The sequence below is a fragment of the Euwallacea similis genome, chromosome 2, assembly GCF_039881205.1.
Source record: "Euwallacea similis isolate ESF13 chromosome 2, ESF131.1, whole genome shotgun sequence".
Taxonomy (NCBI): domain Eukaryota; kingdom Metazoa; phylum Arthropoda; class Insecta; order Coleoptera; family Curculionidae; genus Euwallacea; species Euwallacea similis.
Genome location: NC_089610.1, coordinates 7,192,443 through 7,203,714, shown reverse-complemented (window position 1 = coordinate 7,203,714; position 11,272 = coordinate 7,192,443). Strand labels below are relative to the sequence as shown.

Sequence of the window (11,272 nt, the reverse complement as noted above, 5' to 3'; positions counted from 1 at the left end):
GTTATCAAAGGATGATTAGCATATTATGGCAGTATACGGTAAAATAAAAATCCACCTAATCCTGTTTCCACATCGATAAAAATCCTCAATAAATTATCACTCGTAAGTGGTCAAACATCGGTTTCTTTGGTATCACTATTTTACGACCGTTGTCCATTACGTCTGCAAAAATCCCCTATTAGAATTTCCCCCGATGATGTTCTTTACAAGAATCGCCCATCGGCCTTATAAATGCGGTACCTGCGAAACAGATTAATACTTTCGCATTCTTAAGATCAAGTTCAAGTCTGCAGGATCTCTCAGACTGCTGAATTAAAATGACCATTGCTAAAGCAATTATTTGCTTGGTGTTGTTAAGTGTGGGTATCGATGGATCTCCATTTGAACTCTTGGAGAACTACATTGATAACTTTCAAAGGGATGTTAAACATCTACAGAGCTACTTGAGTTCTAAGACAATACAGACCAAAAGTTCGGAGTTTGTTATTGAAGATCATACCGTAAAAGGTAAATTCAAGTTTAGAATTATTTAATGGTGTAATGGGATTATTTTAGATATTGGAGAATATGATTTTATAATTGTTGGGGGAGGAAGCTCAGGTTCAGTAATCGCCAGTCGTTTGTCTGAAATCCCAGAATGGAGAATTTTGCTGTTAGAAGCCGGACAGCCGGAAACTACAGCCACCAAAGTACCAGTAATGCACAGCTGCCTAAAAGGGCACAGTAGCCCTTTTACATGGGGCTATTACAGCACCCCCCAAAACTATTCCTGCTTAAGTAAGGTTTCATTATAGCTCCACTTAACCTACTAACTCAAAATCATAGATATGGAAGAAAAAAGGTGTTTCATTCCTACACCGAAAGCCCTAGGAGGTACTACTGCCATTAACGACATGCTTTACACCAGAGGCAATGCCAGGGATTACGATATGTGGGCTGATAATGGACTTAAGGGTATGTCGTGCATATTCACTATAGGTAAATTTATTAGAGTGATCTTTAGGGTGGTGCTGGACTTCACTATCCCCGTATTTCAAAAAAATTGAGGATGCTCATTTGGAGTGTATAACTGATCCTGCTTCGCATAGATACGGCGGTCCGGTACATCTGGAGAACCCCCGGTACCCTTCCAGCACCGTGGTGCATTTGCTAAAAGCTGCTGAAGAGATTGGGCTCGATGAGATTGATGTTAATGGAAAGAATTCCTTGGGTTTAGGTAAAAGGTTTTATGTTATTTTGAGTCTTGGCAAATTTATCAAAAGTGTGAAAAAACGAATTTAGCTGTGAGTTTCCAAAAAATTCTAATGGATAAACAAAGAGGTTGAAAAAATCCTAATTTTCTTCTTACAGTAGTGAAGAAAATGCATGTAGTACTGCAATCGGAGGTGAATCTAACCTGAACTAAAACTCTAAATTCTATCCCTAGGTATTCCGCACCTAATGGCGAAAAACGGCCAAAGATTCAGCACTACTGATGCCTATTTACAACAAGCCCAAAACCGTAAAAACCTGGAAATCAAACCATTTACGCAAGTGACCAAAATCATCATCAGTGAACACACTAAAGAGGCCCGTGCAGTTAAATTCATCCATGAAGGACACCATTTCAAAGCCTCTGCTACTAAAGAAATCATCCTTGCGGCTGGAGCTGTTAATACTGCCAAACTTTTGCTTCTCAGTGGAGTGGGACCTCAGACCCACTTGCAAGAATCCCACATTGAACCTGTGATCAATCTCAAGGTGGGAGAAAACTTGATTCATCACCCCATGTTTCCTGGTTTGAGCTTTGCGTATAGTGATTCGCAATATGTGGAACCGCCTTTTTACTATAGCAAGGAGATTGATTATTTGAGGAACGGTAGAGGACCTCTGGTAGCTAATGGAGTGGATGTTGTTGGATTTATCAAAACTGAACACTCAAAAGGCAGACACTTATACCCGGATGTTGAGCTTCTAATCACTAGCACTCAAAACGATCACCCTGCAGAGCTCAATAGAAAACTTACAGTAAACTTAATCCTACTGCACCCCAAATCCCGAGGCAGCTTGCAGCTGCACACCAACGATCCTCTATACCATCCTTTTATCAACTTAAATGACTTCTCTGATAAACATGATGATGATGTTGAAACCATGTTAGCTGCAGTAAAGACCATTCAAAAATTGATGAAGTCTCATCATTTGGAGAAACTAGGACTTCACCCCATTCATCAAAAGATCCATGAATGTGACAATTACGAACCTTCTGATGATTATTGGAGATGCGCCATTAAGCATTTGACAGTGAGCACTGGGGAAGTCACCAGTTCTGCACCAATGGGCGTGGACAAAGACGGACACTATGGAGACTCGGTGGTGGATTTGAAATTAAGGGTACATGGGGTTGAGAAACTGAGGGTGGCGGACGACAGTGTGATTCCAGTTAGTATTTCTGGACATTTGACCGCAGTGAAGATGGTTATAGGGGAGAAATGTGCTGATTTGATTAAAGAAGAGTGGGCCAAATAAACGGTTTTTCCTTTGAAAATTTTATTCTTGTACCAGGCTCTTTATAAGTAAAATAATAATAAAAAAATTAAAGAAATTGCATCACTAGCGTATTTCTCCTTTCAAAGAAAATCATGTAATTAAAAAAAAAACTTTACCTACACCTGCTGTGAATTAGATGTGAGAAAAACGATTTCCTGGTCTGTTAGAATTATAGTATGTATAACGCATTCATATGCAAGTTAAATGAGAAAAATCGTATTTTACAATTTTTCAGTCGTTCCGTAATGACCCCTTATTAAACAAAACATGAAATGGGCAATGTAGAGAGGTTCCATTTGCATAATTTAATGCAAGTCAGGGATTATTAGCAGATTCACACAAAACTTATTAAACAATAATTGTGAATGGCACTAATTAGTTTAATTGATTATAGAATGTAAATCAAACAGATTAAAGATGGAATAAACTCATCATCATCCGTACAGTTCTGGGTGCGCATATTAATGTACTCTCCATAATGGTAGGGGAGAGGGTTAATGATATTATGAAACAACATTGGGGGAAACTTGATTTTGACATTAAAGAAATGAAATAAAAAATTATTTTGAACCTCTATACTTGCAATAAAAATTCTAAGAAATAAAAAAAAATGTCAGGTGTGGGGTTCGAACCCACGCTCCCTTTCGAGAACCAGAGCTTAAATCTGGCGCCTTAGACCGCTCGGCCAACCTGACTTCTTCGGTTTCAGCCCAGATAACAGGTACAATCGACACTTATAATGACGTATGAAAATCAACAAAAGACAAATAAACAAAAATATGGAACAAAATATAACCTAATAGATATCTGAAATTGTTTATTAGCAATTTTAAAAAACTGCTTTTAATGAATCAGTCTCACCACCATAATTAATAAAAAATATCTGTCTAATTATTACTAAGTCGCCTGATACATTAATTATATTTGTTTTACCTGAGACAATTAGGGCTTCGTTAGGGCCGACTGTATGAATATTTCCCATGTCACTTAAATTTCCTCTGGAGTCACACACTAACGAACCGAAGAAGTGTTTTCACCCAGAATATCGGTAACATGCAATAAAAACGATCGTTTTCCAAAATTAATAGGAGAGCCCGAGTCTAATAAACAAAACAATCTGGCGATGCCGATGTCCCAGTCCCGATAACAAAACACAAATTTAGGCAACCCACCGCACGTAACCCAAGAATTCTGGAGTGTCTTTCTATTAGACAAATTAAAAATGTTCACTTTTTCTTTTGTAATTCGTATTAATACATGACAGAAAAATCCCCCGAAACGGTTTTGATAATACTGTTGATTTATAGAGTAATCTTCGTATAGTGATAGTGTGGTATCACGAAAAATCGATTAAAAACCTAGATCAAAACTACAATAAAAAAGTGACAGCCGGCGTCAGTAGTTTAGCTCAAACGTACGTCATTGGCATTATTAATGAGAAAAAGTAAACTGGGTCGTTGGAAGTATGTCCGCTCTAGTGTCGACCGTTGTGAGTTCCTAGAAGTGTTTGGCAAAGTTCCTTACTAAGAAAAATTGTAAGTTATTAGGCGTTTTTGAGTGAATTGTGTTATTGTGTAATTGCTAATGTAATAATAAGCTATAGTTTCGCGTTTTGAGATAAGGTGAATGTGCTTTTAGAGCTTTTAATGCACCGTTTTTAGTCCTTGCAGGAATCTAACCTCAAACACTTACAATGTAGGCTGGAACAGTTTTTTTTATAAAATAAACATATAAACGTACCCAAACTCAAACCCAATTTTTGCTTGTGCCAAAACTCGTTAATTAACTGTTTACATTCGAATATAAACATATTAGGTAGGCGATAAGCTTAATTTCACATAAAGCCCTAGAATCATGGATCCTTTTCCTGAGCTAGAAGTACCAAACCCTGGTGATTAAATTTTGTAAGTACCTAGATAGTAGGTCTTTTTGTCAATCACATTTAACGATTTGCAAGGTTGAACAAATTAAATTTCATTATGCATTCAATTAAAAAAGTGCCTTTACCACATGGAAGCATTAAGGATAAGCTCGATACATCCTTTTGAAATGAAGTCACAATGGTTCTAATGAAGCTGATGCGCCTGTTGACGCGACCTTGACTCCTTAACAGACATTTTACACATTCTAATAGACACAGTAGTGAAAAACAAGTATGGAATATTTGGGAAATTTTTAATAATTTCTTTTTGGCTCATATATTCTAACTGAGTAACACAAATTCTATTTGCATCCAATGTATTGATAATGTTGACATTAATATTTACCTTTCTATCAACAACTTTTTCTGAGCAATTGTTGACATGGAGAAAAGTATGAAATATTCTTTTGTTAAGTGAAAAGTGAACTGAGTTCACGTTTATACTTCAATTGATTGATATAATTTATAAATTAGAATGTCTAAATTGTTATATTTTTCTTCAGATGTAAGAAAACAGATTATGAAGATGGTGCAGAGTGGAAAGACACAGCGTAAGATCTCTCGAAGTTTAGAGACATCTCAAAGTGGCATATCAAAAATTGTTAATAAATTTGGTACTAACAGATGTGTAGAAAAGTCATAAATTAAGGCGTTCTTGTAAAAGCTTGCCAAACATTGATAAGGCCATCAAAAGAGCTTTTTTACATAATCCATAATTCACGTAAGTCGTCGCCATAAAATAGAGAAAAAATTATTGAGCAGTTTGAATTTCAGATTACAAACAGAATAGTGGCAGACAGAGCAATTATTGAAGGTTTAGTTAGAGCTATTGCTGTAAAAAAAGTTTAACTCTTTAAAAAGAACAAGAAGATAGCTTAGACTTTGCTTAAAATCACTTAACATCGAGTGTTCAAAAATGGAACACCATCCTCTGATGCGATGAGAGTTAATTTATGATGTTTAAGTCCGATGGTAGACAATATGTATGTCTACCAGTGGGCAAAAATACTTTTCAAAATATCAAGTTCCTACTGCAAAACATGGAAGTGGCAATATAATGGTTTGGGGATGCTTTTTTTATCTGCTCTGTGTTGGGTCAACGTACGGAATTGAAAGAAAAATGGATCGTTTCCAATATCCAGAAATTTTACAGAACAAAATGTTGTCATTTGCTCAAGAATCTATACTATTAATTTAGAACTACCAACAAGGCAATGATCCGAAACACACCTCAAAGGTAGTTAAAAAGTGGTTTTCAACAAATAATATGAACTTAATCCAGGGGTCTTCATGATCTCCTGATTTGAACCCTATAGAATATCTCTGGGAATTATTAGGTTGCAGGATTAGGAAAAGGCGTATTGGAAACAAAGAAGAATTGTGGAAAACTATTCAAAAAGAATGGATTGAAATTCCACTCAAAACACTTCAGTCATTAGTTGACTCTATGCCTAGGAAAAGTCAAGTGGTACTAGATACTTATGGTTATGTGACAAAAAAGATTAAGTCATTTATTTGTATTATACAACAACAAAAATATTCAGTACTTTCTCCAACCACATATCTTTATATAAAAAATTAAATCATTGAGAGATTGAGTTACTACTACTTGTATGTTTAGCAAATCAATATTACAAAGTAAATTTGACTATTTTCACAATATTCTATTAAGCAGAAAGAAAATATTTATTAAAATATTCCATACTTTTTTGCACTACTGTATTACAATATCACAGATGTAACACAGCATGCAAAGTACTTGTCTAAGAGTGGTGCCAACAAATCAATAGAATGAGTTTACTGTTCTTCCTTTAAAAAAAATGCCTGAATTCCCTAGATATAGACAAGACCAAGATCACCATAACGCCAGAAGAGGTGTCCTTTTAAGTGAACCTTCTATACATTTTGGTCCGTAGCCAGTTCTTTGGCACACAGAAAATATGTAGAAAGGATCTAACAAGTAGCATACGCATTTCTAATATCTTTCTAATGTTCATGTATTAAGATGAAGCAGAGGGTAATGCTTGACCTTAATTTGCTGATGCTTCTTGCAAAATGAAATTGTTCAAGCAAAAGAACCTCACTAAAGTCTGGTTTAACTTTAACTAAGAAGAACTTTGTACAAATTCACAAAATGTTCTTCAAAATTCCCATGATCTAATTTAATTGATTGTAATAAGCTTTTATTGAATTTACAGGCTGATATATGCTTTTTGAGTGATCATTCGACACTTGACTTTACAGCAATTTTTCTTTTAGCAACAATGACTGACGTCAGCGATTTAGATCGTCAAATTGAGCAACTGAAAAGATGTGAAATTATCAAGGAATCTGAAGTCAAAGCTCTGTGTGCGAAAGCACGAGAAATTTTGGTGGAGGAGAGCAATGTTCAAAGGGTGGACTCTCCAGTGACTGTAAGAATTTTTTACCGTGGTTAAAACATTTCTTACAAAAATGAAATTTAGGTCTGTGGAGATATCCATGGGCAATTCTACGATTTAAAAGAACTGTTCAAAGTGGGCGGGGACGTGCCTGAAACAAACTATCTTTTCATGGGCGATTTCGTTGACAGAGGCTTCTATAGCGTAGAGACGTTCTTATTACTTTTAGCCCTTAAGGTAAGTAACCTTTTCAGCCTTTTGAGTCTTAAATGAAAATTCCGAATTCAGGTCAGATATCCAGATCGCATAACACTCATAAGAGGAAATCATGAGTCCAGACAAATTACTCAGGTATATGGTTTCTATGACGAATGCCTCAGGAAATATGGTTCGATTACTGTTTGGAGGTACTGTACAGAAATTTTCGATTATTTGTCTTTGTCTGCGATCATCGATGGTACGTTGGAAGTTTGCCTGAAATAAGTAAATAGTACAAAATTTGTATGTTTGAAAGGTAAAATATTTTGTGTTCACGGAGGGCTTTCGCCATCGATCCAAACATTGGACCAAATAAGGGTCATAGATCGGAAACAAGAAGTGCCTCATGACGGTCCTATGTGTGATTTACTTTGGAGTGATCCTGAAGGTAAAAATTTAGCAATCACCAGAAAAATCTTTGAGAAAAAAATATATTTTAGATACTCAAGGATGGGGGGTTTCCCCTAGAGGAGCGGGCTATCTCTTTGGCTCAGACGTGGTATCGCAATTTAATGCCGCCAACGACATAGATATGATATGCAGAGCTCATCAGCTAGTTATGGAGGGATACAAATGGCATTTCAATGAAACCGTGTTGACTGTTTGGTCCGCTCCTAATTACTGCTACAGGTAAAAAGCTATCAGTTTTAATAAGTTTACTTTTAATGTAATATTGATGTTTAGGTGCGGGAACGTAGCTGCCATTCTAGAACTGAATGAGCACCTCCAAAGGGATTTCACGATATTCGAAGCTGCTCCTCAGGAAACCCGCGGAATACCCTCGAAAAAGCCCCAAGCAGATTATTTTTTGTAACCTCGCCAGTAAGACTAATTATTTTTTATTGTTTCTTTAATAATAGGTAGTGATTTAAAAGGTCTCTGTTACTCAGTCTTCTAAGAATATTATTGTAAAAGTTTGTGGTGCAGTGTAGAAACAGCAGGGGTTAAATAAACTTTTTTTTTAACTGATCTAGTATTTAACCTGTTGTAACATTGTGTCTTATATTTGTAAATAGTCGCAGTTATTCTAGTAAAAGTTGTTAGGATATGTGTAGCTGATTCATTAATATTACAGATTTTCATCCCATTTAGTCATAATTTATTAATACATAAGTACTCTGTGTAAAACTAAAGTACTGCCAAATATACCATTTTTATATACTGTCTAAAAACTTTCTTTTCCGTCAAACGTTACCACAGAGCCTTTGACGGTGTTCATTATTTGATACTTAAGCGTCGAGGAAAGAACAGAAACAACATATTGCTCTAAAAATACATTTGATTATCACCAATAATTTCACTAATCAAGATCCGCTGATTTGTAATTACAATCAACGAGTTCGAGTTCAATTTTCTCTTCCCCTAATTCATCTTCAGATAAATCGGAGGTTTGCTCCACATCAACGAAACTCGTGTTCACAATCAACGGGTTATCCACCTGAAAATTAAAAAAAATGTTTCACTATTTAAGAAAAGCATCATTTATCTACATTAAATCCTACCGAAATCTCCAATTCGGTCAAACAGTTCGGTAACATTTTATTTTTCTTCAGTATCCTGATATAAGGCATAAACCTCAATAGTTTTTTCTCGAGGCGTCTACATTTTTGACTCATCACCTTTAATTTTCTATTTTGTATGAGAGATTTATTTAAGGCCAGAGTTCTCAGTTGTCTAGCAATATTGGGATCCTCTAGGTCTCGATCGGTGAAATGCGTTAAAGCATATCGCTTGCGGTCACATACTGGAATTTTACTTCAATAACAAGCATCGTCTTGCAAGTTAAATTCTTACATGAAACTTTCTTGCGTTTTCTCAATGGGGGCTTTACCTCAGCAAATGTTGGCTGGTCCCCTGCATTATCTGATAAGAATAACATTACGAGATTCTCTAATTATTAATTGTTTTTTACCTAAAACATAAATAGTTTCCTCAGGGGTATTGTTTCCTGCACCAGAACTCGCATATGTGTGCTCAGCAAGATGAGAAAAAACTCCATCATTAGTCTCATCTGGTAGTAGGTACGTAAAATATGGTTTTCTTACACTTATTTTATTTTTATGTACAACATTAATTACCTGTGAAAGTTAATAATTGAGTCTCCTCATTTAACAAGAAACTTCCAACTCTAATTGACCGTAACTGTGCCATTTCGGGTTCCCCAGTGGCATCATCACTGAGACTTTCCTGTTTTATGTAGTCTATGTAAAGGACAATGCATATTGTTATGAAAGTTAGATTACAGCTTGAGATTTTCCTAAATCTAGGGAAAAGTTGGACATATTGGCAATACCGCACTGGGGGGTATCTCCAACTTGCTTCTCTAATGCAAAATCTCTAAACACACTCAAATAACGAATATACTCATATAACTCATGTATTCTACATGTTGCATGTGGACAGCATTTGTAACTGCACATGGAGACACCCCAGTGTAAGTTTACCAGAATATTCCCGGACGATTGACATATATGAAATGATTCGACATCGTTCTAGAAGTATCTCACTAATACCGTAAGTTCCAGTCAATCAATGAATGATGCACAATGAGGTAATTAAATGTTAGACTCTGTAGTGAATATTTTCTAAGTAATTCATGAATAAAGATTGTTGAGTGTCTCAAAGTTGGAGAAGTAATCTTACTTATGTCAAACCCACGAAAAGTGTATTAATATTTATTGATCTCAGAGATTAAATTACAAAATAACTTACAGCTGTTGATATCTGATATAATTTCCTCCGATTCATCCAAAATATGTACCTGAGAAGTCTTAACTTGTTTTTTATTACCACTGTTAAGAATCACTTCTTCAGGAAGCTTTGCATGAGCATAATAAACACCTAATGAAAACACTTAAAGTGAAAACAACAGTCAAAATATCTACTGGCATACCCGGTTCTATGATTCTAGGGACTGCAAATTTCTTCAGTTGTTTTATTCCTGCTCTATTAATTTGCCTCAGGTCTTCTTCTTGAAAATGTTGGCTGCATATAAATATATTTTTGCCTGTGAATTTGAAGTTTCTATCGTTCTCTACCATGACTCCACAAGCTATGCAAAAATCCACCCACATGTCTCGTATGGTTTGGTTTGATGGAAATCTATTTGGAAAACTACTTGTTAATGTTCAGCAGGAGAAAGAAAGATAAATTGGTTGTAGGGGTTTATTACTCTGTTAAATCATTGAAGAAATCAGACTCCCTTATGTGATTAAACAGGCAATATGTAAGAGTTATTATGCCAGTTTACATAGGGCACGACCTGCTTTTATCTAACTTGCACAGAATGGACATGTCTCAGGAATGCCACTCTTGAGGAATATGAGACCATGAAGCATGTTCTATGTAAAGATCTAGCAATTGTTAGGAAAAGATTTTATACATTTGACAGAGTAGTAATTAAGAAAGAAGGCCTAAACAGGACCTTACTCAGAGGTGATGACATTCATAAGGAATTTGAATATACTAGGGGAGGTCTAGTAAGGAGCAATGGATGCCTTGGATTTAGTAAGGCGTCCAGTAGAGCCATAATAAATCTCAGAACATAGTGAAAGACTGTTACCAATCCATTCAACTCAGTATAATACAGCACAAGGAAAAAGGAAATTCAATAAAATAATTCGAATTGTAAAAATTCATTAAGATAATCTGCCAAAACTAACGGTCCTGAACACCAATTTTCGAAATACTTGATTTAGGGGATACTTAAGTGCTTTAACATCAAACCAAGGAATTGATTGATACTAACTTAAAAAAGGATATTGAAACTTGCGAGTTTCTTTCTTCGTCACAGACTAAACATCTGATAAAATGTATTCTATTAGGGCGTGGCATGATGAAACAATGACTTTTTTAATATTTAATATTATAAATTTAAATTTAAATACTGAACATTTAACATAAACAAACAAATATGGTAAATCTGCATTGTTGCCGGCTTGCTACTTAACAATTCGCTTACATCTTGAGACAAGGAAAATAAACTATCACTGCATTGACAACACCGAATTAACAAAATGACTGACGTATTTGAAATGACTCAGGACTGGCTTTCAAAATATATTAGAGTTGACGTCATCGTGTATGTAATTCTTAGTACAGTAAGAAATAACCATATTTCTTCAAAATCTTTTGGTAAAGATATTTGCAAGTAAAATGAAAACATGCACGCATACTGACTTAC

The 11,272-nt window shown here is 35.4% G+C and overlaps 4 protein-coding genes and 1 non-coding gene across 9 annotated transcripts in view; 2 read left to right on the top strand and 3 right to left on the bottom strand.

The window, feature by feature from the left end:
* Flo2 (flotillin-2) overlaps positions 1-3,913 on the bottom strand; it is a 73,267-nt gene extending 69,354 nt beyond the window's left edge. For both annotated transcript variants that reach the window (XM_066405210.1, XM_066405207.1), the window contains exon 1: positions 3,463-3,913. In XM_066405210.1, coding sequence (XP_066261307.1) covers positions 3,463-3,511 — 49 coding nt within the window. In that variant the 5' untranslated portion in view covers positions 3,512-3,913. The remainder of the gene's footprint in view (positions 1-3,462) is intronic.
* Positions 238-2,577, top strand: LOC136419002 (glucose dehydrogenase [FAD, quinone]-like). Its single transcript, XM_066405196.1, has 5 exons — positions 238-507; positions 556-777; positions 826-954; positions 1,004-1,216; positions 1,427-2,577. Exons 1-5 carry the CDS (start codon positions 318-320, stop codon positions 2,506-2,508), a joined length of 1,836 nt encoding a protein of 611 aa, XP_066261293.1. The 5' UTR covers positions 238-317; the 3' UTR covers positions 2,509-2,577.
* TRNAL-UAA (transfer RNA leucine (anticodon UAA)) lies at positions 3,141-3,224 on the bottom strand. Its single transcript has one exon. It is a non-coding gene; the product is annotated as a tRNA-Leu (tRNA).
* Positions 3,914-3,923: 10 nt separating the features above from the next.
* Pp4-19C (protein phosphatase 19C) lies at positions 3,924-8,261 on the top strand. Of its 2 annotated transcripts, none has more exons than XM_066405227.1 (7): positions 3,924-4,064; positions 6,710-6,864; positions 6,916-7,068; positions 7,120-7,288; positions 7,346-7,477; positions 7,530-7,719; positions 7,774-8,261. In XM_066405227.1, the coding sequence occupies exons 2-7, from the start codon at positions 6,715-6,717 to the stop codon at positions 7,901-7,903; spliced, it is 924 nt and encodes a 307-aa protein (XP_066261324.1). In that variant the 5' UTR covers positions 3,924-4,064; positions 6,710-6,714; the 3' UTR covers positions 7,904-8,261. The 2 variants fall into 2 exon arrangements, with proteins under 2 accessions (XP_066261324.1, XP_066261327.1); XM_066405230.1 differs by lacking the exon at positions 3,924-4,064 and adding an exon at positions 4,326-4,344.
* LOC136419039 (uncharacterized) lies at positions 8,166-11,009 on the bottom strand. Of its 3 annotated transcripts, none has more exons than XM_066405219.1 (8): positions 10,838-11,009; positions 9,983-10,191; positions 9,802-9,930; positions 9,168-9,290; positions 9,002-9,100; positions 8,884-8,943; positions 8,592-8,833; positions 8,166-8,527 (listed from the first exon to the last, which is right to left on the bottom strand). In XM_066405219.1, exons 1-8 carry the CDS (start codon positions 10,921-10,923, stop codon positions 8,390-8,392), a joined length of 1,086 nt encoding a protein of 361 aa, XP_066261316.1. In that variant the 5' UTR covers positions 10,924-11,009; the 3' UTR covers positions 8,166-8,389. The 3 variants fall into 3 exon arrangements, with proteins under 3 accessions (XP_066261316.1, XP_066261313.1, XP_066261319.1); XM_066405216.1 differs by having other exon boundaries at positions 8,884-8,952; positions 10,838-11,008; XM_066405222.1 differs by lacking the exon at positions 9,002-9,100 and having other exon boundaries at positions 8,884-8,952.
* Between the last annotated feature and the right edge of the window lie 263 nt (positions 11,010-11,272).

What these genes read in the sequence shown, in the direction of transcription:
- Pp4-19C (XM_066405227.1), top strand. Translation starts at nt 6,715, where the DNA reads ATGACTGACGTCAGCGATTTAGATCGTCAAATTGAGCAACTGAAAAGA. An exon ending in TTTGTCTGCGATCATCGATG is followed by an intron (nt 7,289 to 7,345) that starts GTACGTTGGAAG and finishes TATGTTTGAAAG; the next exon opens with GTAAAATATTTTGTGTTCAC. An exon ending in GCTCCTAATTACTGCTACAG is followed by an intron (nt 7,720 to 7,773) that starts GTAAAAAGCTAT and finishes ATTGATGTTTAG; the next exon opens with GTGCGGGAACGTAGCTGCCA.
- LOC136419002 (XM_066405196.1), top strand. Translation starts at nt 318, where the DNA reads ATGACCATTGCTAAAGCAATTATTTGCTTGGTGTTGTTAAGTGTGGGT. An exon ending in CCAAAACTATTCCTGCTTAA is followed by an intron (nt 778 to 825) that starts GTAAGGTTTCAT and finishes TCAAAATCATAG; the next exon opens with ATATGGAAGAAAAAAGGTGT. An exon ending in GGCTGATAATGGACTTAAGG is followed by an intron (nt 955 to 1,003) that starts GTATGTCGTGCA and finishes AGTGATCTTTAG; the next exon opens with GGTGGTGCTGGACTTCACTA.
- LOC136419039 (XM_066405216.1), bottom strand. Translation starts at nt 10,923, where the DNA reads ATGCCACGCCCTAATAGAATACATTTTATCAGATGTTTAGTCTGTGAC. An exon ending in TATATCAGATATCAACAGCT is followed by an intron (nt 9,291 to 9,801) that starts GTAAGTTATTTT and finishes TCCTTTACATAG; the next exon opens with ACTACATAAAACAGGAAAGT. An exon ending in TGACCGAATTGGAGATTTCG is followed by an intron (nt 8,528 to 8,591) that starts GTAGGATTTAAT and finishes TTTAATTTTCAG; the next exon opens with GTGGATAACCCGTTGATTGT.